Below are 21,999 nucleotides of genomic sequence, written 5' to 3' on the forward strand. Positions count from 1 at the left end.
AAGAGGATGTGGGAAGTCTGGGTATGGTATGGTGTGGTAAAGGCCGCCCAAAGGGTCCTGTGGGCAGATGCCTGTAGAGAGGATCCTGGCAGGAGTCTAGATGTTGGCCACAGAACAAGAGAAAGTTGTGAGATTAGACAGGAGAGCCTGTTAAAAATCTTTAAAAAGAAAATGTAAATGTGCTCCATAACTAAAAATATGTACATATATATTATAGTATAGTTACTTTTGGTCTGTTTTTCAGAGCTTTAAATGATCAGAGTATAATTGAGACTGTAAGTATAATGTTCCTAATTTGATATTGAACTTTGCCCTTGATTTTTGGAGAGACTCCACAAATGGCCATTTTCTATTGTTGTAATTAGAGAGTAGCACTCACTCATTTCGCCCAGCTTCTCTGAGCTCGTGAACTAGAAGGCACTGCATGTTCTTTTCACTTTCTAGACATCATGATCACTCAGAAACACTTCTGAAGTACTAAGCTGGAATCTCCTGCTCATCTAGGCATGTCATTCCCAATAGCAGAATAGAAATTAATGCTAGTGCTCATTCTTTTCATGCTTTAGTGAAGTTAGTCTTACATTAATAACAAAGTATTGAAATAAATCTTACTGAGATGCTTGACTTTAATTGGAATTATTTCATTTGTCTTTAGAAATATAAACAGATGGAAGCTGATTTTCAAATATTATTATTGGAGAAAACCCTACTAGAAGGTGAAATACGGAAGTTGAGGGAGTCAGAGGTTGGTATATGCCATACAGTACCCAATAAGGTCTAATATCATAGAGATGGGAATCAGAGTAACAATTAGTTGTCTTATGACACATTTCTAATAGTCGTAATTTGTAGAAGCTCTGACTTAAAAACTCAAATTAATGTTCTAAAATTCTGTATTAACTATCAAATCCATGAGGATGCTATAAAAACAGAAACAGTTCAGTTATTATGAAAGGCATTTTTTCATTTTAACCTTTTTTCTTTTTATTTATTCTTCTCTCATACAATATCCCCATCTCCATCTCCTTTCCCTCCACTCCTCTCAGTTCCCACCACCGAATCCCTTTTCCCCAAGATCCACTGCTCCTCTGTTTCCCTTTAGAAAAGAGCAGGCCTCCCAGGGATATCAACCAAACATGGATAACAAGATGCAATAAGACTAGGCACAAACCCTCATCTCAAGGCTGGGTGAGGCAACCCCGTAGGAGGAAAAGGGTCCCAAGAGCAGGCAGAAAGAGTCAGAGACACAACCCAATCCCACTGTTAAGGAGTCCCACAAAAACATCAAGCTAAATAACCACAATATATATGCAGAGGACCTAGCACAGACTCATGCAGGCTCCAAGGTTGCCACTTCAGTCTCTGTGATCCCCTATGAGCCATGGTTAGTTGATTCCGTCGGCTGTTTTCTCATGGTATCCTTGACCCCTCTGGCTCCCACAATCCTTCCTCCTCCTTCCCCTCTTCTATGGGTTTCCCAGAGTTCTGCCTAATGTTTGGCTGTGGGTCTCTGCATCTGCTCCCATCAGCTGCCAGAAGAAGCCACTCTGATGACAATTGGGCTAGGTGCCTATCCATGAGTATAGCAGAATATCATTAGAATCATTTCATTGACTTTTTTTGTTGTTGTTGTTTTTGGTTCTATCCTAGGAATCTGGGCCACCCTGCTTCTGGTTCCTGGCCATCCAGGCAGTGTCTGGCATGGGCTCCCAAATGAGACCAGTCACTGGTTGGCCACTCCACAAGCTCTGAGCCACCATTGCCCCAGCACATCATGCAGGCAGGATAGGGTTTGGGTCCAAGGTTTTGTGGCAGTGTTGGTGTCCCAGTCCCACCACTGGAAGCCTTGCCTGGTTATAGAAGATGACTGGTTCGGGCTTTATATCCTCCATTACTAGGAGTCCTTGCTAGGGTCACCCTCAGGGGTTCCAAGAAATTTCCACTGCACTAGGTTTCCACATTGCCCCCTAGATGTCCCCCTATTTCCAGCTGTCTCTCCCTGTACTCTCTCATTCAGTCCCCCCCTTCTACACCTGATTCCTCCAGTTCCAATTCCCACTTACCCCTAGTCTACCCACAAAATCTATTCTATTTCACTTCCAGAGGAGATGCATGTGTTCCCATAGATCCTTCCTTGATACTTAGCCTCTCCAGGTCTGTGGATTGTCACATGATTATCTTTTACTTAACAGCTAATACCCACTTATGAGTGAGTATATATCATGTTTGTCTTTCTGGGTTTGGATTGCCTTGTTCAAGATGATTTTTTTCTAGTTGTATCCATTTGCCTGCAAATTTCATGATATTATTTTATTGAACTGCTGAGTAATACTCTGTTGTGTAACTGTACCACATTTTCTTTACCCATTCTTTGGTTGAAGGACATCTAGATTGTTTCCAGATTCTGGCTATTATGAATAAAGCTATTATGAGCATAACTGAACAAGTGTCCTTGTGGTAGGATGGACATCTTTTGGGTATTTGTCCAAGAGTGGAATAGCTGGGTCTTGAGGTAGATTGATTCCCAATTTTCTGAGGAACCACCATATTGATTTCCATAGTAGCTGTACGAGTTTGCACTCCCACCAGCAGTGGAGGAATGTTCCCCCTTGCTCCATATCCTCACCAGGATGAGCTCTCACTTGTGTTATTGATCTTGGGATTTCTGACAGGTATAAGATGGAATCTCAAAGTAGTTTTGATTTGCATTTCTCTGCCGACTAAGAATGTTGAACATCTCTTTAAGTGGTTCTCAGCCATTTGAGATTCTTCTGTTGAGAAATCTCTGTTTAGATCTGTAACCCATTTTTAATTGGGTTATTTGGTTTGTTGATGTCTAGTTTCTTGAGTTCTTTATATAGTCTGGATATTAACCCTCCTTCAGATATGGAGTTGGTGAAATCTTTCCCATTCTGTGGGCTACCATTTTGTCCTATTGACAGTGTCCTTTGCCTTCCAAAAGCTTTCCAGTTTCATGAGTTTCATTAATTACTGATCTTAGTGCCTTCACTATTAGTGTTCTGTTTAGGAAGTTGTCTCCTGTGCCAATTTATTCAAGGATATTTCCTACTTTCTCTTCTATCATGTTCAGTGTGTCTGGTTTTATGTTGAGGTCTTTGATCTACTTGAACTTGGGTGTTGTGCAGCATGATAAATATGGATCTGTCTGCATTCTTCTACACAAAAGCATCCAGTTATACCAGCACCATTTGTTGAAGATTCTTGCTTTTTTCTATTGTGTATTTCTGGCTTCTTTATCAAAAATCAGGTGTCCACAGATGTGTAGATTTATGTTTGGGTCTTCAATTCAATTCTATTGATCAACATGTCTATCTTTATGCCAATATCATGTGGTTTTTATTGCTCTAGCTCTGTAGTACAACTTTCAATGAGGGATGGTGTTGGAATTTTGATGTAGATTGTGCTGAACCTGGAGATTGCTTTTGGTAGGATGACCACTTTTACTATGTTAATTCTACCAATCCATGAACATTGGAGAACTTTCCATTTTCTCATATCTTCTTCAGTTTCCTGAAAGACATTTATATGGCAAATATTTGACTTCATAAATTTGTTAGTGAATGAGAGTCAGAATTTTGTCCCCACCCCCACCCTCTCGGAGCTAAAGACTGAATCCCAGACCTTGTGATTGTTAGGCAAAACCTACCCCTGCACTAAATCCCCAGCCCCAAAGTCTTTTCAATAAATCTTATGTTCTCTGTGATTAGTTAATTATACCAACTAGTATAAGTAGAAATAAGTGCAATGCCAATGATACAAGAAAATTTGCTTCCTTTATATTTTCTCTTTTTGCTATTTTTATTCATGTTATAAATTCAAACCACAGGCAAGAGTCAAATAAAAGTCAAATTTTTTAAACCAGTTAAGTCACTGTATGCATAGCTGAAAGAAAACACTCTCCTTTTGGATTTTTGGAGATGTTTTTCTTACCCTGTACAGCAGGCTAGCCAAGACCTCACATCAATCCACCTGCCTTAATCTCTCAAGTGCTGGGAAACCAGACATGGACCATTGTGCCCATGGACTAATCTGGAACCCACTTTTGTTGGTTACTTGATATTTCTTTGATACTGGAGGAGAAAGTAGATATTATTTTCCATCAATTCCCTCTCATTATTTAGTATTTACTGGTCTACAATGTGTGTGAGTTTTTATAGGAATCATCTTTAAAAGCACACTAGGTTATTTAGGGATATAATAGTTCTCATTAAAATACATTACTAAGTTCCATATTTCTGTGTTTTTTGTTTGATGTTCTGGTTGTTGAGATAATACCTTAAGTCCCTGATCCTCCTGCTTCACCTCCCAAGTGTTGGGTTTACAGATCTGCACCACTGTGTCTAGCCCCCGCCCCTCCTTTTTTTGAGACAAAGTTTCTCTGTGTAACCCTGACTGGCCTTGAACTCGTAGAGATCTGCCTGCCTCTGACCCCTAAGTGCTGGGATTAAAGGTATGCACTACCACTGCCTGGCTGTAGTGTTTTATTTCAGAGGAATTATTTCACCCATGTTTATCTTATGATAAGTTTACCAAGATAGCACATTTGTGTACATTGGAATTTTTAATATAAAATAACCATATGCTGCCTTCACTTGTCTTTATTATAATCTGTAATTTTTAATAATTGAAAGCATTCTTTCTCTACATTCCTATATAAAATAATCTGGTCCTTCAGAGTGGTTCAAGAATATTTTGCCCAGGTATGCTGATATATACCTGCAATTGTACCATTTGAATAGCTGAAGCAGGAGGACCACGGCCCCATGTCCAGTCTAGACCACTTAGACCCTGTCTCAGAAATGCTTTAGCACATGTGTTCAGCTATGATGTGATGATGGCGTTAAGACACAAATTTGTACCAAGTATGCTGTACAATTTAGTATAATGTCAATTTCAGTGTGTGTGCCACTCTGTTGGAATAAACGCCAGTTGAAGACAGCTCTGCCAGCTCAATGATTCTCAACCCAGTCTCACATAAGTCACATCTGGTGTTTCAGTTTTCTTTGCAGTTACAGATAAACCCGTTTCACTTCAGGTTCAACCTCTACACATGAGTTTTCAGGTCTCTTTCAGGACAAGGGGCTGCGTCTTTTCCAAAAACTTGTGTGTTCTGAGTCATTCGCCTTAGTTTTTTCAGTGTATCACTGATGGTATTTTTGCATGATGCCATCCTAACACGTTCTCCACGTCCCTCTTGCTCTACTCGAAGTACAGCACAGTGAGGTGACTTTTAGGAGCCATAGGGCACACCGTAGCAGAGCTGGAAAACTGTCAGAGGGAGTTAATGACTTCAGCAGATGAAATTGCTCAAGTGTATGGCTACAGAGGGAAGCGAGATCAGTAGTGAGTAAAATGATTACCACGCAAACGTGAGGAGCGGAACGTGGATTCCCCAGCACCCATGTAAAAAACTGGGTGCAGTGGTGCACCTGTAACCCCAGCGCTGCGGCATGGAGATGGCCAGGTTCCAGGAGCCTGCTGGCCAGCCAGTCTAGCTGAAATGGTGAGCTTGGTGTTCAATGAGAGACTGTGTCTCAAAAACTCCAATAGAGAGCAATAGAGGAAGAGCCCTGACCTCTACACATCGTGTGTACCCCCATTCTCTCCCTTTATTGAAGTCCAAACACAAACAGCCCAGGTATGTCATTAATTTTGCTTTGTTTCTGTTTGGATACTTTTCCCTGAAACAGTAGAGTGACTCGCGGGGTGAAAGGAAAATCTCAGCAGCATATACGACTATGCACCTCCTGTAACTCATGCTACTCTTATTTTGATTTGTTCAAAACTGTACAGAAAGCAAAGCCTGCGAGCAAAGAAGATCGAAGCAAGAAACCTGCAAAACCAGAGAAGAAAAAAGATAAAGATTCAGAAAGGTAAGGCGTGAAGATACGTGATCTTTTCCTTCCTCGGTAACTCATACTTTAATTTTTAGAATTTAAGATTGAAAAAATGTGCCTCATTCACAGTTTTTTAAAATAAAATTAACAAGTGCTGTAATCAGGCTAAGATTTGGCTGGGAAAAGCCAAAAAGGACAGAACAAGACTCTGTGACGGGATTAGAGGTAGCACGTGAAGCCGAAGAAGAGTTAAGGGCGGGGAATGAATGGCACAGGGAACGAAGGGCTTTGGGTCGGATCCTCATGGCCAGCTAAGGCTATAAATTCTCTAGACTTTGTTCTCTTCCACTGCAGGTTTTAATTATGCTCAGTTTTATTTAAAAAAAACAATTACCTATTTTTATGAATGGATTATTGTAAAGTGGCTCTAGTAATTGAATATAAATATCATAAACTGAGGATTGTAATTCAAATTTGCTCAGTATGTTTTACTTAAAATAAAGTTTTTGAATGAGCCTATGAATTCAATGTTTGTAGAGAGCTTTAGTTCCTGGAAAGAAATTTATTAGACAAAAAAAAAAATATGTCCTTCGAAGAAGAATGGTGATCAGGGAAGAAAAAATGCTTAGTGCATTTTCAAAATCTCAACTACTTCACATTTTAATCATACCATTGAAAAGTTGGCTCAAGAAAACTTACTGGTTTGTTTACCACCTAAGCCATGCGGATTTAATGACTGTTTTAACGTATGAGGGGCCGAGGAGGTGGCTCAGCAGGTAAAAGCATTTGCTGCATAAGCCTGGCGACCTGAGTTTGATTCCTGGATCCCACATAACTCTCCTAGGGAGATGGCAGACACGAACAGTCATGTGTGCAGTGCAGTGGAAGAAACAAGAGACCCTGCCTCACGGTGAAAACAAAGAACGGACTCTTTAGAAATAAAAAATGCTCTTGCTTTCTTAACCTCCAAGCATACACTATGACATGACATGAGCATGCGCTCTGTGTGTGTGTGTGTGCGCGCGCGCGCGTTTATGTATGTTAAAGGCATGTATTTCTTGTAAGACTTTAAATGGTCCTAGGGAAAGCAAAGCAGCAATGTGTTTTCAAATGTCATGATGTATTTTTTTTTAAACATTTTTAATTACAGGAAGACATCTCCAAGCAGAGAAGTTGAACTGCTTCAAATCCAAGTAAGATACAGTCTCTCTGAGCCTATACATTTATGTAATAATTCATACAAAATTATCTTCTGCCTGTTACTTCTGATTTGCCTCTTAAGAGCTCCATTTTGATGGCTCGCTTGCCCTTGGGAGCCCAATCTCCTCTGAGGTGGCTGAGTCACATCAAAAGCCTGACTAGATTTCTGGCCTCTTTGCCATGCGTTTCTCTTGTTTCCAGGTCCCTGAGATCCCTGATTGGTGGTTAGAGGTTTGTTTGCTCTTTGTCTCCATTGTTACTTGGTTTTGTTTTTGTTTCCTTTCAGATTTCAATAAGAAGAATCATATAGATTTCCATTTTTTTCTTAAAATAATTGCTTTATTTAAGGAGATTTAAAGATTTTTTTTTTTTAAATTTTTACTTGACTTTAGTGTTTCTGGCAAGATACAGCCTTCACATTGTCTATTTCCTGTGTGATGTTTGGGTTTTTTCTTTCTTATTCTCACTTTTCCATTGTTTTCAACAGTTTGGTTTTGTTGCATGGGCGCATGACAGCTCTTAACACACTAAATTGGAGTGAGCTCAGCGTCTTGAGTATGTAACTTTTGCCAAGGTGTCAAACATGTTTCTACCTCTTTCTGCCCCTGTACAAAAATACAGTTGGACGGTAGAAATCGGACGTCACTCTATGTGCTCCTCGTGTGGTTGTAAAAGGTTTGTCTCTGTATTTACGTATTTTACATTGATATGTCTAAGTAGTGTCACCTTTTCCTTGTCCTATCGGACTTCTGATTCTGTCCGTACATTCAGTTTTTAAACCCTGACTAATTGTTGATCATACAGTTGTTACCATTTGCCCGTTTATTATAGTTCGTTTGTGTTTGATGAGATCTCTGCCAATTCATTCATAGACGTGTTGGGCACTGTCGTGACAGCTGCTTTAAAGGGGTTTCATGGTAACACTGAAGTAGGGATTGTCTTGGGGTCTCTTTCTTGGTTTCTTTTGCCTTAATAGTAAGTCCATTTTTCCAGTTTATTCAAATTGTTTTGTGGGTGTTGTGAGTAATGTGGTGTTAAAACTCCACGACCTGCTATGTCCTTTTGATGACTAGTATTTTTCCTCTCTATTATATAGTGAACATGATTGGGTGTGAATGAAAATTATACACCTAGCCAGCCACTTGTTTTAATTTTATCCAGGTTGTTTTGAGTCTTTCCTTTGTGCGTGTGGTTCAGAGGTCCGAGAAGGCTTAGACAGATTTTATACAAAATTTTTGGGCCCTTGTCTTCAGTTTTCTCCTTCCTGTGACTTCCATTGAGTCTTTGATGGTTGGAATTGTCCCAAACTTACAGAGGCTCCCTGTAAGCTCTGGAGTACCCCATACGGCTCAAGTAGGCCTGACTCCCAAACAGAAGGCCCTGAAAGCAGGACTCCTACCCAGGCCTCCCTCTCCTCCGTGGACCACTTACCCTCGTTTGCACATCAGTGTTGCTGCTTCCCTTCTGTGCAGAGGGTACAGTGGTTAGATACCGCCTCGATTGTCCTTGAGGAGCCTGATGTGACACACAAAAGGCATGCACAGGGCTTCAGACCTGCATCTCAAACCATCATCCACTGCAGGTTTTCTGATGTGTAACTTATTAATTTTGGCCAAGCCTGGACTATATGTTAAAATTGGGGATCCTTCATCTAGCAACATTTCAAGTATTTCCATTTAAGTATTTCAGACGTGAAGAGAATTACAGTAGTTGTAGTTTACAAGAGTCATCGTAATCACGCATGTGGGGAATCAATAGGGAACTATAGTGTCAGGTGGAATCCACCACCGCATAGGAGAACTTGCTAGTTCAGATCGTCATACTGGCAATCTGTGGGTTCGAGACATGTGGTAACCACAAAAGGTAAATCTGAAAAGTACCAGAGTGAATGTTGCTCTCTCTTTTGACTCCCTAGAAAGAAGCAGAAGCGCTGAAGATGGAGAAGAAAGCCCTCCAAGAACAACTGAAGTGGGCTTTGCAGGTGAGGGGGGTCCCTCTAAACGACAGCGAGCAAAGGAAATGGCTAGCAGGGAATTTCTAAACTTTGATCTTATAAACTGAGTGTGTGTCTGTATACACATATATGTACGTACATACTCATGGCATGTATATATACACACATACAAATATATTAATAGGACATAGTGTTCATTCCTGTCTAAAACAACAATCCAGAAAGAAAATAAATCTTTCTTCATGAAGAAAACAGTCTCTGAAGAAAACTGCCGATACACAATTTGCTTGAACGTAAAATACTAACTACTCAGAGGAGAGATGGCTCATCAATTAAGAGTGCATACTGCTTGGGACTGGAGAGACGGCTCAAAGGTTAAGAGCACTGGATGCTCTTACAGAGGACCTGGGTTCAATTCTCAGCACCCACATGGCAGCTCCCAATCTTCTGTAATTATAATTTCAGGGGATCCACTGGCCTCTTCTGGCCTCTGCTGGCATTGCACACACATGATGCATAGACATATACACTAAGGTAAAACACACATACACATAAAAACAAAAATAATAATAAACCTTAAAAAAAAAAGAGTGCATACTGCTCTTTCTGAGTACTGGAGCTTGGTTCCCAGTCTATGTCTGATAGCTCACCACACCTCCAGGGAATCTGATATTCTCTACTGGACTCCACAGAAAATTGCTCACAAATGTACACATACCCACACTCAGATGCCCATACACTGAATAAAGAAGGAAGAAAGGAAGAACCGACTCCTGGTGTTCCAATTAAGGTTAATAAGATTAGTATATTGTCTCTTTCTGCTCTTTCTCAAATTCTAACCAAACAAAAATTAAAATGAGATATAAACATTCATAAATGGACATACAAAGGTATAAATACTTATATTCTATATAACGTTTTACTTAAAATATAAAATTCCTTTATTATATAATTTTAAAGGGTAGCTAGTGACAAAGAAACTGCATTTTAAAATAAAATAATAAATAAGAAAGCAATAGATTTTTATCCAAAATATTTTTTCAACTACATCATTTGGAAAGTGGAATACAAAAAAAATTAGAATGATTTAGGACCAGCATTTAGCAAAAGTACAGACAGTTTTTTATGAAGGGTCATAGATGAAGAGTAAAGGAACATAGATTTTCCAATCTGAAAGTTTTATCAGTATTTCAATGTATCGTGTTTCTCAAATTGATACATAAGCATAAAGAAATCTGCTCATGCCTACAAATGCAGTTATTGTTGAGCATAACAAAGCTGCTATAAGATGTGAAGGACAAGAATCGGTTACGCAAAAGAAGAACAGTTGAGGAGGTGATCCTAATCCAACATGAGTGTATACTGTAAGATTTCCGTGACCAAAGCACTTCCACTTCTGGTGCTGAATGTAAAGCAGGAACACATTCAAATTAACATGCTAATACAATATTTAATAATTCATAGTACTAAAAGTTCTTATAGAAGGATAAAATAGTCACAGAGTCACACAGAGTGAACACTCAGGGAAAAATAAGCTAAATACAGTCCTGATTGTTTGAAAGTACCAGAGTTACAAATGAACATTAACGAGAATTGAGTAGTATGTTGCTGGCCAGCCACCAGAGTGTCCAGTGTGGCTGCACACATCCCAGTGAAAGTGATGACAGCATCCTGTCGTTGTCTGTCCCAGCTGGCTCTCTCTTGCTGTGATAAAACACTGACCAAAAGCAACCTGGGAAGGAGAAGTTTGTTTGGCTTACAGGTCCTGTCACTGAAGGAAATCAGGGCAGGAACTGGAGAAGAGGCAGAGGCAGGAGCCACAGAGGGAAGCTGCTTACTGTCTTGCTTGCTGCTTCTGCTCAGCGAGCTTCCTTGGACCACCTTCTTAGGGGCAGCCCCAGTCACAGTGGGCTGAGCCCTTCTAGATTCATCATTAATCCAGAAAATGTCCCACAAGAATGCCCACGGGCCAATCTGATGGAGGCATTTCCTCAGCCAAGGTTCCCACTCCCCAGGTGACTCTAGTTTGAGTCAAAATGACAAAAACTAAATACCATACTGCCAAAAGGTCAGATACCCTGGTAAAGCCAACCTTTCTAAGCATTATTACCCAAAAGGAACATGTTTATGAATTTGAGTCTACTAAAGTAACAACTTCTAAATTTTTTAAATTTTATTTACTTACTTTATGTGTATGGGTGTTTTGTCCATGTGTATGTCTGTAGCGTGTGCATGCAGACCCGCGGGAGCCTGAAAAGAGTACCAGATCCCCTGGAGCTGGAGTCACAGTCAGCTGTGAGCCACCATGTGGGTGCTGGACATTGAACCTGAGGCCTCTGGAAGGGCATCGAGTGCTGTTAACCGTTTAGCCATCTCTCCAGCCTCCCCTAAAAGTGTAACTTTCAAGTGGTAACTTATGGTTAGAGCTGTTCCACACCTTGTTCTCTGGTTTGTAAGTTATAAAGGCCTAGGTTCTCCAGCGTGAATGTGAGCTGCTTTTGTGGCTCAGGAAAGGCATACTCACTAACTGAAAGCCACGAAAATTGGAATCTTGTCAAGGTAAATATACAATATAGATAGTCTCAAATATTTTATCTAAAGATATTGCATAAACTTCCCTGAAATACCCAAGAAACACAAATAGGCAAATTGTGATTCAGAAACAAACATGCTCAATAAAACACAGAAACATAAGTATCAACCTGGTTAACTATTGAATCTCACTTTAAAAAGAGGTGCTGCTCACCTACAATTTTGTTAAAACTTAAGGAACAGAAATACCTAATATTTGTGGATACGTGACAAAAAAATCTTTCCCACATTTCTATTATATCAGCATGAATTACTTGTTTGAAAGAAAACACACAGTGAAAGTCTTGGGGAAATGTAGCCATTTCATTTAGTAAGTTCACTTCTAAAAGTTTATTCTAAAGAAAAAAATGTACAGAAACTTTCAGCTAAGGTATAATGAATTTCAATAGAAAATGGTTTGAAATGACCAAAACACTCACTGGTAAAATATTTGCAAATTAAATAACATCATTTCACTAAATATATTCTGTTACCTATTCTTGTGAATATATATTTTGTTGTAAAAATATGACATTTTTAATGAAAATACTATATTATGTGTGCATATCCATAAATATACCAGAGAATATATATATAAGGGTTGAGTGATTTTTCTATGTGATGAATGTTTTTTTGGTGTGAGTTTTCTTTTTCATTTTTTTCTTTGTAGAACAAATTCTGATCCTTGGTGTTGTAAGCACCCCCTTTTTGATGTCTTTATGGGGTGCCATTGTTGATCATGGCCTTGAAAATCACAACTTGGGAAAATGCCTGGGCTTTGTTTTAATAAGATAAAAATGGAAGACCTTTTTTATTATTATTCTTTTCCAGCCTGCCAATAGCATTTATTAATTCGAATTGTAAAGCTGTTAATTTATACCAGATCATTTAACTTAGCTTCCTCGGGTCAGTTAGAGAAAACGTTGGTATCACTACGTGTAGATTCCTAAAAGATGCACTTTGGCAGGGAGATGTGACTGAAGCTTGACAAACTACTTTCTCACATACAGGAAGCTGAAAGAAACAAGACTCAACTCGACTACGTCCTACATCAAGAGATGGAGGCGTTTAAAGAAGAGAAGAATAAAACAAAATTGGAACGGGCTTCCAGTAAATCAAAGGTCAAGGGTGAGACTTCCAAACAGTCTCATTCAGCGGAGAAGGTCGCACAGCCGAGTGAACAAAAGCAGGACTCTGGCAAGGTGAGGGAGAAACCGACCAAAGCAGTCAGCACGTCATCTACAGGAGACATTTTCATATCATTTCTCACTGTATTGGCATTAATTATTTTCATTTATTTGGATTCTTTACTTTTGAGCTTTAGATATATGAGTTCATTGACCTCCTAAATACCAACTATAAATCGGCAATTTTGGATGATGATTTAAGCATTTATTTGAGAACAGGAAGGAAACAGGGTTTCAAAGACTAAAGATATCCTGCTTAAAATGGAGAAGATTCAATATAAATGCAAAATCACAGAGGGGAATTCTAAAGACTATTTTATTTTGTTTCTGTTGCACTGTGGATTCAGAAGGCCACCCACCCACCCACCCAGAAATGCTTTCTTGAACTTTGTTCCAGCTTTGTCGGGCCTGACTCTTTCCCAGGATCTGAGCCTCTTCTTTGATTAGCCTGCAGGTCTTTGTGATGATGCTCACTTGTGACGATGCTCACGTATGCATACTGACATGTACCTTCCACGGTATCCACACACATGTTGTCTTAAGTCAATGGAAAATGCTATACATTCTGTCACATGTCACATTCAGGCTCTTCCCAGTTTGCTCCTTCTGCTTGTTTCTCTCTTGTTTCATAAAATTTTTCTTGTAAACGGAGGTGGAGTTTTTCTGTTCTGACCTCCCAGTCCCAAATAAACACACAAAAGCTTATATTAATTACAAAACGCTCAGTCAATAGCTCAGACTTATTACTAACTAGCTTTTACTTTTAAATTAACCCATTTCTATTAATCTATGTATTGCCAGGTGGCCTGTGGCTTTACTGGTCCTCTGGCATCTTGCTTCTTGGTTGCCTCAATCAGATCTCTCCCAACTCCACCTTCCTTCATCTGAGTCCTCAGTTTGATTGTCCCACCTAACTTTATCCTGCCTTGCTATAGGTCAATCAGCCTTATTATTAACTAATGAGAATAATACATACTCACAGCATACAGAAGGATTATCTCATAGCATTTTCTGTTTATAAAAAGGGGTGAAGAGTGAAAAGTACCATTCCGGTTGGTTATCTTCGGCTGCATAATAAATTCCCACAGGACTTCATGGCCCAGACAGCACACAATTATCTCAGATTTGTGGGCCAGGATCCAGCTGGGCCTATTGGATCTGGGTCTCTTTAGAAATGGGTACAGTCACAGTATCAGCTTTGACTGCTCTAGTCTTTGGGTCCACATAGTATAGGGTGTACTTGTTAACACCTCAGTCCTGGATAGGCTGTGGTCTTAAGAGTCAATGCATTGCCTAAGGAAGATAAAGGTAAGAATGCATCAGTATACACTCTAGCTATGACAGTGCAGGAAAATGTCACAGAATGCTATCCTTAAAACACGTTCTTCCCAGTGGGGTGGCAGTGGTGCACACCTTTAATCCCAGCACTCGGGAGGCAGAGCCAGGTGGATCTCTGTGAGTTCGAGGCCAGCCTGGTCTACAGAGTGAGATCCAGGACAGGCACCAATACTACACAGAGAAACCCTGTCTCAAAAAGCCATTTTCTTCCCAATCTGAAGCTAGAAAGACAACAACACAGCAGCAAAGTCAGGTGTTTGGTCGTGCACATGACAAGTCCTCAATCTGACTGTGTCTTCTGCATCAGAAAACCTCCATTTCCTAATGAACTGATGGTTATGGCAAGACTATACATGAGAAGACTCCATCACTGCAGTGAAACCAGGCTGAGAATGTGGCCAGTATGTGAGAGGTTGCATGCTAAAAGTAGATTGAGGGAGATTGTTAAAGTCCCGGATTGTGCACTAAATTTAGCAGTTTGGCTTTCAATACTCAGAACAGAAGGAATCATGGAAAGATCTTAGGCAAAGGAGTAACATGTAAATACCTGTATTTTTAAAGCAAGCAAATGATGAATTGCTAAGAGAGGTGGATTATTCTCCTTTCTTGAGCCCATAGTTTAAAAGTCCCTTGTGTATATGGCAAATAAACTTACTCCTGCTTCTGTTAATGTCACTCTCTCAGTATTCCAGTACTCTTGGCTGGCTGTGACACTGCTACTGTCTAGGTTAAGTTTTGTGTCTGCTGTGGGAGACTGTACATTAGTTCTTGAATCTATGTTTCATGTTGTTATCATTGATGTCAGGAGATAAAAACATAAAACCAAAAAGCAATAAAGAAAAGATATTGCATCTCTGCTACTGAATGCTATCTTCTGTTATATAAAATCCCTGTCATGTGATCTCAGAAGTAGAATGGAACAAAAGAGTGGCTGGCTTGCAATATTGCTGAAATTAAGTTAAAGGATCAGAATTGCTATTATTTCTGTCAGGAACTGAACACAGATATCTGTCAATCCTTAATTAATGGGATGTGGTAACACTTTAAAGAGTTAATGAGTATAAAATGACATAATGTTCAGGAACTGCTTATGTATTTTGTGAGCACTGCATAACACTATTGCATGGTTTTGCTGGTGTTTTTTATCTTAGCCATAATGAAAATCCTTTGTGTATATTAGTGTGCCGCTTGATTCTGTGACAGACACACAATGTGAAATGGCTCTATCATACCAGTTCATCACTGAGGGTCAACCAGGGTCAGTATCTGTGGGAGAGTTCTCTACTGGCATTCATGTGTCCTGGCATATAGAATCCTTACCATTGTACAAGTGGCTTCTGGCACCGCACTCAGCCTCACTGCTCAGGGCTGACCTGAGGAACTTTCCATCTGCCACACTTAAGTTGAAGGAAATGCAGAGATGCAGACTAGCAAAATGTCTAAGAAGAAAAGGGAATCAGTTTGGTGAGCTGCCAGAAGTCTTTCTGCAGGTGGATAAAGAATGTTCATATGAAAGAAGCAAAATTAGGTGATCTTTGGTCCTGGCATAAAACCCAGTGTCAACATCCTATCACAGAAAAATACCAGTTCAGAGGAAGTCATCTATTAATAAAATCACACTTCTTAGGCCACAGGTTACACTCTGATCAGATAACTCAATAAATATTCTAGTAGGCATTCTCAATGTACATTTAAAATACAGAAATTCTAAAAGCACCATCATGTTACTACATTAGCATAATAAACTATAGCATGTTTATTTAAAATAACATGATAATAAATACATTAAAAATAATTTTTTTACCTAAAATAGATTAAAAAAATAATTTATCTACTAAAATTATTATTTAAAAACCACTATTGGCTCTTAATTGAGAAATAGTTTTAGGGCTGGCTCTTCCATAATGTCTTCCGATGCCAAACTGTAATTTCTCAGCCTTTGTGACATATTTGTCTTAAATGATTGTCATATTAAGAAAATTATTTTGATGCATGGTGATGAGTGCCTTTAGTCTCATCTCTTGGGAGACCAAGGCAGGCAGATCCCTATGAATTCAAGACCAGCCTGGTTTACACAGTAAGCCAGGCTAGCCAAAGCTATAGAGTGAGAAACTGTCTCAACAACAAAGGGGGGGGGGTTATTTTGAGTATTTTTTCTAAGTGACTCATTGTAAACATTGTCTATATGTATTTGTTATACATAAATTTAATTTTATATTTATTACAGATCTCACCTGAAAAAGGCGAAAGGTTAGTTGATGAAAGGTAAAACATTTCTTGTTTGTTCTGTCTTTTCATGATGTTATCGGTTTATGTACGTAAGTACAAAGGTAGCAAACCAAGTCTTTGTTTAGAACATCACTTGCTCATGTGCTATTACTTTGGACAACTAACTTAAAATACAAAAGATTTAAAGCCTGATTAGATTTCTAGAGTAATGAACTGACTTCCTTTGAATTTAGTTATCAAAATACATGGCCGACATCTAGAACAACTCAATACCATCCTGTCTTGCTGTCCCAGATCCACGTTTTGGTCTGTACAGGAACATGAAACTGTTGAGTTGCCTGATCCACCCGAATGAAAAGTTTCCCCTCTTGAGCCTCTTTGATTAGCATATCATGATCTTTACCAGACGTGCTCTGTCAGAGGACGGTGTTCCTGAGGCAAGGTACTTACGGGGCAGCAGATTCTGTCAGAGGAGTTAGGGTCTTACTGATTTAAAATAAACTGCCACTGTTTATTTATTTATTTATTCCTTAACTATACGAAGCCTTGTGTACGAAGTTTTTTACTTTGATCTCCTTGCCAAAATAGAAGAAAACGCCTGGCAGTGTGTGCATCCATGCTCTATTATCATCTTTAGATTTTTCTAGATCACAGACCCAGGTCAATTAGCAAGGATTGGGCCCCATTTCTAATATTTGTGCTGGTTTTTTTTTTAAATGTCTTTAAAGTGTGTACTTTTTTTGCTTCAGGTATTGCTTTTCATTTACCCTTGATATCTTCCTATGGGAAGGGCTTCCCATTTGTCCCTTTACATTTATACATATTGGGAGATCATAAGAAAAAGTGTTGGTAATTAAATTCCCCGTGGAAGTTTAACCATCCACTGTGTGGAAAGAGACATAAAGCTGGGTGCTCTCATACTCATGCTGGGATGGTGGTGAGTATGGTACAGTTCTGTGGTTTCTCAAAAGAAACATGATGGAGTGTAGGCTTTGGAAATTCTGGACTGTCTGCATCTGTCACCTGAAAAGGTGGTGATAAGTCTTGATTCAACTTGTTTGAATATTGACCATTGAGTTGCTGTTAACGAACCCAGGAGACTACCTTGTAAACCACATCTCAGAAAACAAAGACATGGACTTTAAAAATATACTTTATAGCTGTCTCAATGAAGGCATTAAGAAAAGAGTCTCAGGCTGGACATAATGGCGTGCCTTTAATCCCAGCTCTCAGAAAGGAGAGGCAAGAGGACCTCTGTGAGTTCAAGGTCAGGTTGGTCAATAGAAGCTATCCAGGGCTACAGAGTGAGATCCTGTCTCACATAAATAAATAAATAAGTAAATAAATAAATAAATAAAAATTTAAAAGCAAATATTAATCACCTACTGTACACCTTTAAATAATCAATCCCTCAGGACATGTTACACCCCATTCAGGTTTATCAGTGAGTCAAATTTGAGACTCATAATGGAGACTAGTGAGTGAAACAAGAGATCACTGGGGCTGGTAGGTAATGTGGAGCATATTACCAGGGAAGAGTCCATTGTATGATTCCCAGAAAATTATTTCAATTCATTTCCATGCAGTTTATCCTTTATGTTTATCCTCTCTGCCATGCAAAAATTCTGCTGGAGTGTAAGGGGTGTAGAAGGATGGCAAATACATAGCCCTTGCCCTCACTGCATGAGCAATAAAATAGGTGAGATGTGATACATGCAAAACAAAAAACCTGAATGTGGTGTGGCACATCAGAAAGGATGCATGCAGCATGTTCAGCTAGACTGAGAAGTCTATGGCGTTTAATCTCAGAAGGAATGGGGTTGGCCTTTCCAGGGCAATATGATAAAAGATGTTTTATGGAATAGATGTTTCATGGATAGCTCTTGAGGCATACATGAGCTTGTTCGGAATCTGCATAAGGTACTCAAGGAAAAGCCCAGTGATTTGTTTTGTTTGGAGTATAGACTAAAGGCAATACTGAGAAATATGACATTTTTGCTTGGTATACTTTATAGAATTGCCCATTAACAGCCGTATTTTAAGTATTGCTATATATGTTTAAAATTCAAATTGTTAAGCACATGGCACACAGTATTATTCACCAACCTTCATTTTGGGTTACTCCTTAGATCCAAATAGAATTTGTGAAATACTTTGGAAGCCCCCCCGACCTTCCGAGAGTGGATGGGAGCGAAAGGAGACCCCACCTCAGCAGACATATGGCATTGCTTACAATAAAGAACATTCTTCTGTACTTGGCATGATTAGCAGTTTATTTTGGCTTAGGGAATGAGTTAGTGACCCATATTTCATCAGACAACAGATTTTAATAGTTTTTTTCTCACACATATGCATTGTTAGCTTTTAGAAAATGTTTCACATTGGAACTCACACCTTCAAGTCATGAAAATACAAACTCTTTCTTGGTGTTTCATTTTTTAAGAGTTATACAGCCAACCATCATCATTCTGAATATTTTCATGGAAAGTCTTGCTCCCAAATATTACAGAGGCTTATTATAAATCACAAAATGACAAAAAACAAAAAGTGTTGATCCATGCTGGTTTTCTTCCATAAATTAAAGTTTACTGCATTTGTTTATCATTCACTCAGCACATATTTTTGTCACTTCCAAATGCCAAGCATTTTCTAGTTATGAAATTTATGCAAAGCAAAGGCAGATAAGGTCCCTTTTCTTATGCCCACATTTGAACAGGAGAGGGGTTGGAAAACAAAATAAAACAGACAAATACACGTGACTCTAGCACAGACTAGACAGTGAAAATAATTTTTAAAAAATCCCTGTCTGGATCATTCTCATCACTATGACCAAACACAGGAAGCAGCCCAGGGGACAAAGAGCCCACCAGAGCCCCCAGTGTCACAGCAGGAACTGGCATGGTGGCTGGGCCTGTAAATTCAACCTCAGTGACCCACTTCCTCGTATCTCAAAGGCTCCACAAACCTCCCAAACCAGTCACCAGCTGGACACCAACTGTCCAAACCTATGAGGCTGTGTCCCTGGGAAGAATAACTCAGATCTAATTATGAAATAAGATGCTAAAATAGGTTTTTCCCAATTTTATCATGACACACTTCTACAAATGAAAGCTTATTATTACCATTACAAACTCCAGGCGAGACTTCCTAATTCAGTCAGTCAACTGTTGCCCTTTACACTGCCCTTACCAGGGGTCTATAACTAGTGACTTAGACATAAGAGAGGTTTTCTAGAGGAAACTTAGTAATATAAGAAAGAGCAGAGGTAAAATATCCTCAAGGAAGACACCATTCTATGGAGAAATGCTCGTAAACTGGGCACAGCTGGATTCATCACTGAAAGTGTTTCAGAGAGGGACCCCTCTTCACATACCCTCTTCACGTATCATTACCAAATGATAGGGGAATTGGAAGAGAATAGGGAATATCTAATTAACCACATACACAGGAGAACTTTCTGGTCAGGGCAATGGCCTTGTTATAAAAATGCACATCAAGGTGGAGCAGCCAAACATGATCCCCAGTGAGCACTCTTGGGGAACCCGTCTCTTCCCAGTCATAAAAGGGGAAGTAAGAGAGCCACCCATGCCACTGAGAGATGACGAGCTGCCTCTGCTGTATCTTCCCATTGAGTCTCATTACCATAAGTCTCTCCATCACCTCTGGCTGTCAAGTCTTGAACAAGCTGGTTTCTAAGTATTGACCAATAGAAGAGAAGATATCAATCAGCAGGTTCACCAGATAGGGTAGGTGAGAGTGGAAATCCAGCATCACGAGAACTAGGTAGACTAGATCCCATATCCTTGGCTAGCCACAGAGAGCTGCTTTGGATGTTCCCTATCTGGAATAGAAACATATTTGTTGTCTCCCTTGACATATGCTCCAGCCATTCCCCAGAGTCAGACATGTGCACAGCTGACACACACATCCATTAATGCCCTGTAGAGATAAGCCAGACACTCCATTTTCTGGAGTGATTAATTTAGGAAAGCCTCCCATGATGGCCACCTACAGATGCAAGGATGATGTCTGTCTTTTAAATGGATAATATGTTGTATTCACTTTGCAGGATGGTTGAGGGCAAGAGGAAAAGAGAAATGAAATTCATTATTCCTATTGAAGTGATTTCCCCCACATGCCCAAACCCCGGTCACTTCGGAGTTCAACCATAGTGAAGGGTCATTACATCATATAGCAGCTTATAACTTGGGAATTGGCAAAATCAACTTCAGAATATTCTTTTGCATCAAATATTCTGCTCCTATGTTTTCAAAAAAACCTTTGTGCTTCCGTGGTCATTTTATTGCCCCCAGGTTATTCTGTCCCATATCTCTGTGGCTATATAATTTTTGCTTCCCCTTTGGCCAAGTAATTTGTCCTTTGTGGGACTTTTGGGACTATCTACAACATAGTCACTGAGATACAGGCCATAGCGACTCAGTGATGATTCGTCTGATGTAAAACTTCACATGGGTCATTTCCCAATTTGAGAGTGGCAAAAACCTTCTATTTTCAAAAACAATAATAGCCAACTGAGTCCTATACCACATCTTCCTATAACACCCTTCATGGAAAACCTTATGCAAAGTAGTAGCCAAACACATGGAGTACAGTAGACTTTCATATATCTGAACAATGTATGTTTGTACTAGGGGCATCTATGGACAATGGGAAGTACTGGAGGGAAAGGAACCTGTCCACATAGTAATTCACAAGTTCATAGAAAAGAATAGGTAATTCTAGAACTCTTAGAGTTCCTGATAAGAAAGACAGAGACTCTTTGGGAAAGGGACATGTGGAAGGCACTCACAGTCAAATGTTGTCGGCATTCACAGACCTTGTCTTAGCCAAGCTATAAAATGTCGAAGAGAGGCCACTGGAGAGAAATCCTGTTCATCATTTCCACCAAAGAGTAATTTTCCTACTATCAGAACAGTTTGGATTTGTCTTACATAATTTCCTTATAGCTTAAATTCTATTTTTAATGATGTCAATAATTAAAATGTTGGAGTTAGGTACATAGTCAGCATTATTTCTGTGTGAATTACTACACACAGGTGTTTTTTGTGGACCACCATCCATATTTTCTCTAGGTGAATTAATCCAAGCATTTTTAAACTATGGCTTTACAGTCATATAATAGTGTGGACTACTAAACCTTTGAGTTTAGTAGTCCTTTAACCTTTAAACCCCTTTAATTGAAGGGCCTACAGCATGTTACTCTGAAGATTTTGATCAATGACATTTGTAATTTTTTAAACTATCAGATATTGGTGATGGGACTAGGGAAATATTTCAGTTAGTAAGGCGCTTATCTTGTAAGTGGGAAAACCTGAATTTAGTCCTCAGAAGCCACATACACAGAAGCAAGGCATGGTGGCATACACTTGTAATCTTAGCACTGGAGAGGCGAAATAAACTGGTCTCTGGATCTCTCTGGCTAGCTAGCCTAGCTTAACTGGTGAGCTCTGGACCCACAAAGTCCCTGTTTCAACGGAAGTAGGAATTATTTCTGAGTATGTCAACCATAGTTGTCCTCTGGCCTCCATGCACATGCCCACGTATATACCTGCACACATACATGTGCACAACACACACAATGTTTATAACTATTGAGTTTTATATTTCCAATATTGAAATTTTCTATAAATTTCATTTTTAG

The 21,999-nt window shown here is 39.4% G+C and overlaps 1 protein-coding gene across 4 annotated transcripts in view; it reads left to right on the forward strand.

The window, feature by feature from the left end:
* Ccdc7 (coiled-coil domain containing 7) overlaps nt 1-21,999 on the forward strand; it is a 165,081-nt gene that overhangs the window by 41,264 nt on the left and 101,818 nt on the right. For 3 of the 4 annotated variants that reach the window (XR_009379398.1, XR_009379399.1, XM_059263777.1), the window contains exons 13-19: nt 245-275; nt 656-745; nt 5,815-5,894; nt 7,009-7,051; nt 8,974-9,039; nt 12,594-12,785; nt 16,336-16,358. Coding sequence is in view for 2 of the 4 variants with exons in the window: in XM_059263777.1 (XP_059119760.1) it covers nt 245-275; nt 656-745; nt 5,815-5,894; nt 7,009-7,051; nt 8,974-9,039; nt 12,594-12,785; nt 16,336-16,358 (525 nt within the window). In the remaining 2 variants the exon portion in view is untranslated. Of the gene's footprint in view, nt 1-244; nt 276-655; nt 746-5,814; nt 5,895-7,008; nt 7,052-8,973; nt 9,040-12,593; nt 12,786-16,335; nt 16,359-18,466; nt 18,590-21,999 lie in introns of those variants that run through there. The other variant, XM_059263778.1, reaches the window with a different exon arrangement.

Source organism: Peromyscus eremicus, chromosome 5 (assembly GCF_949786415.1).
Source record: "Peromyscus eremicus chromosome 5, PerEre_H2_v1, whole genome shotgun sequence".
NCBI lineage: Eukaryota > Metazoa > Chordata > Mammalia > Rodentia > Cricetidae > Peromyscus > Peromyscus eremicus.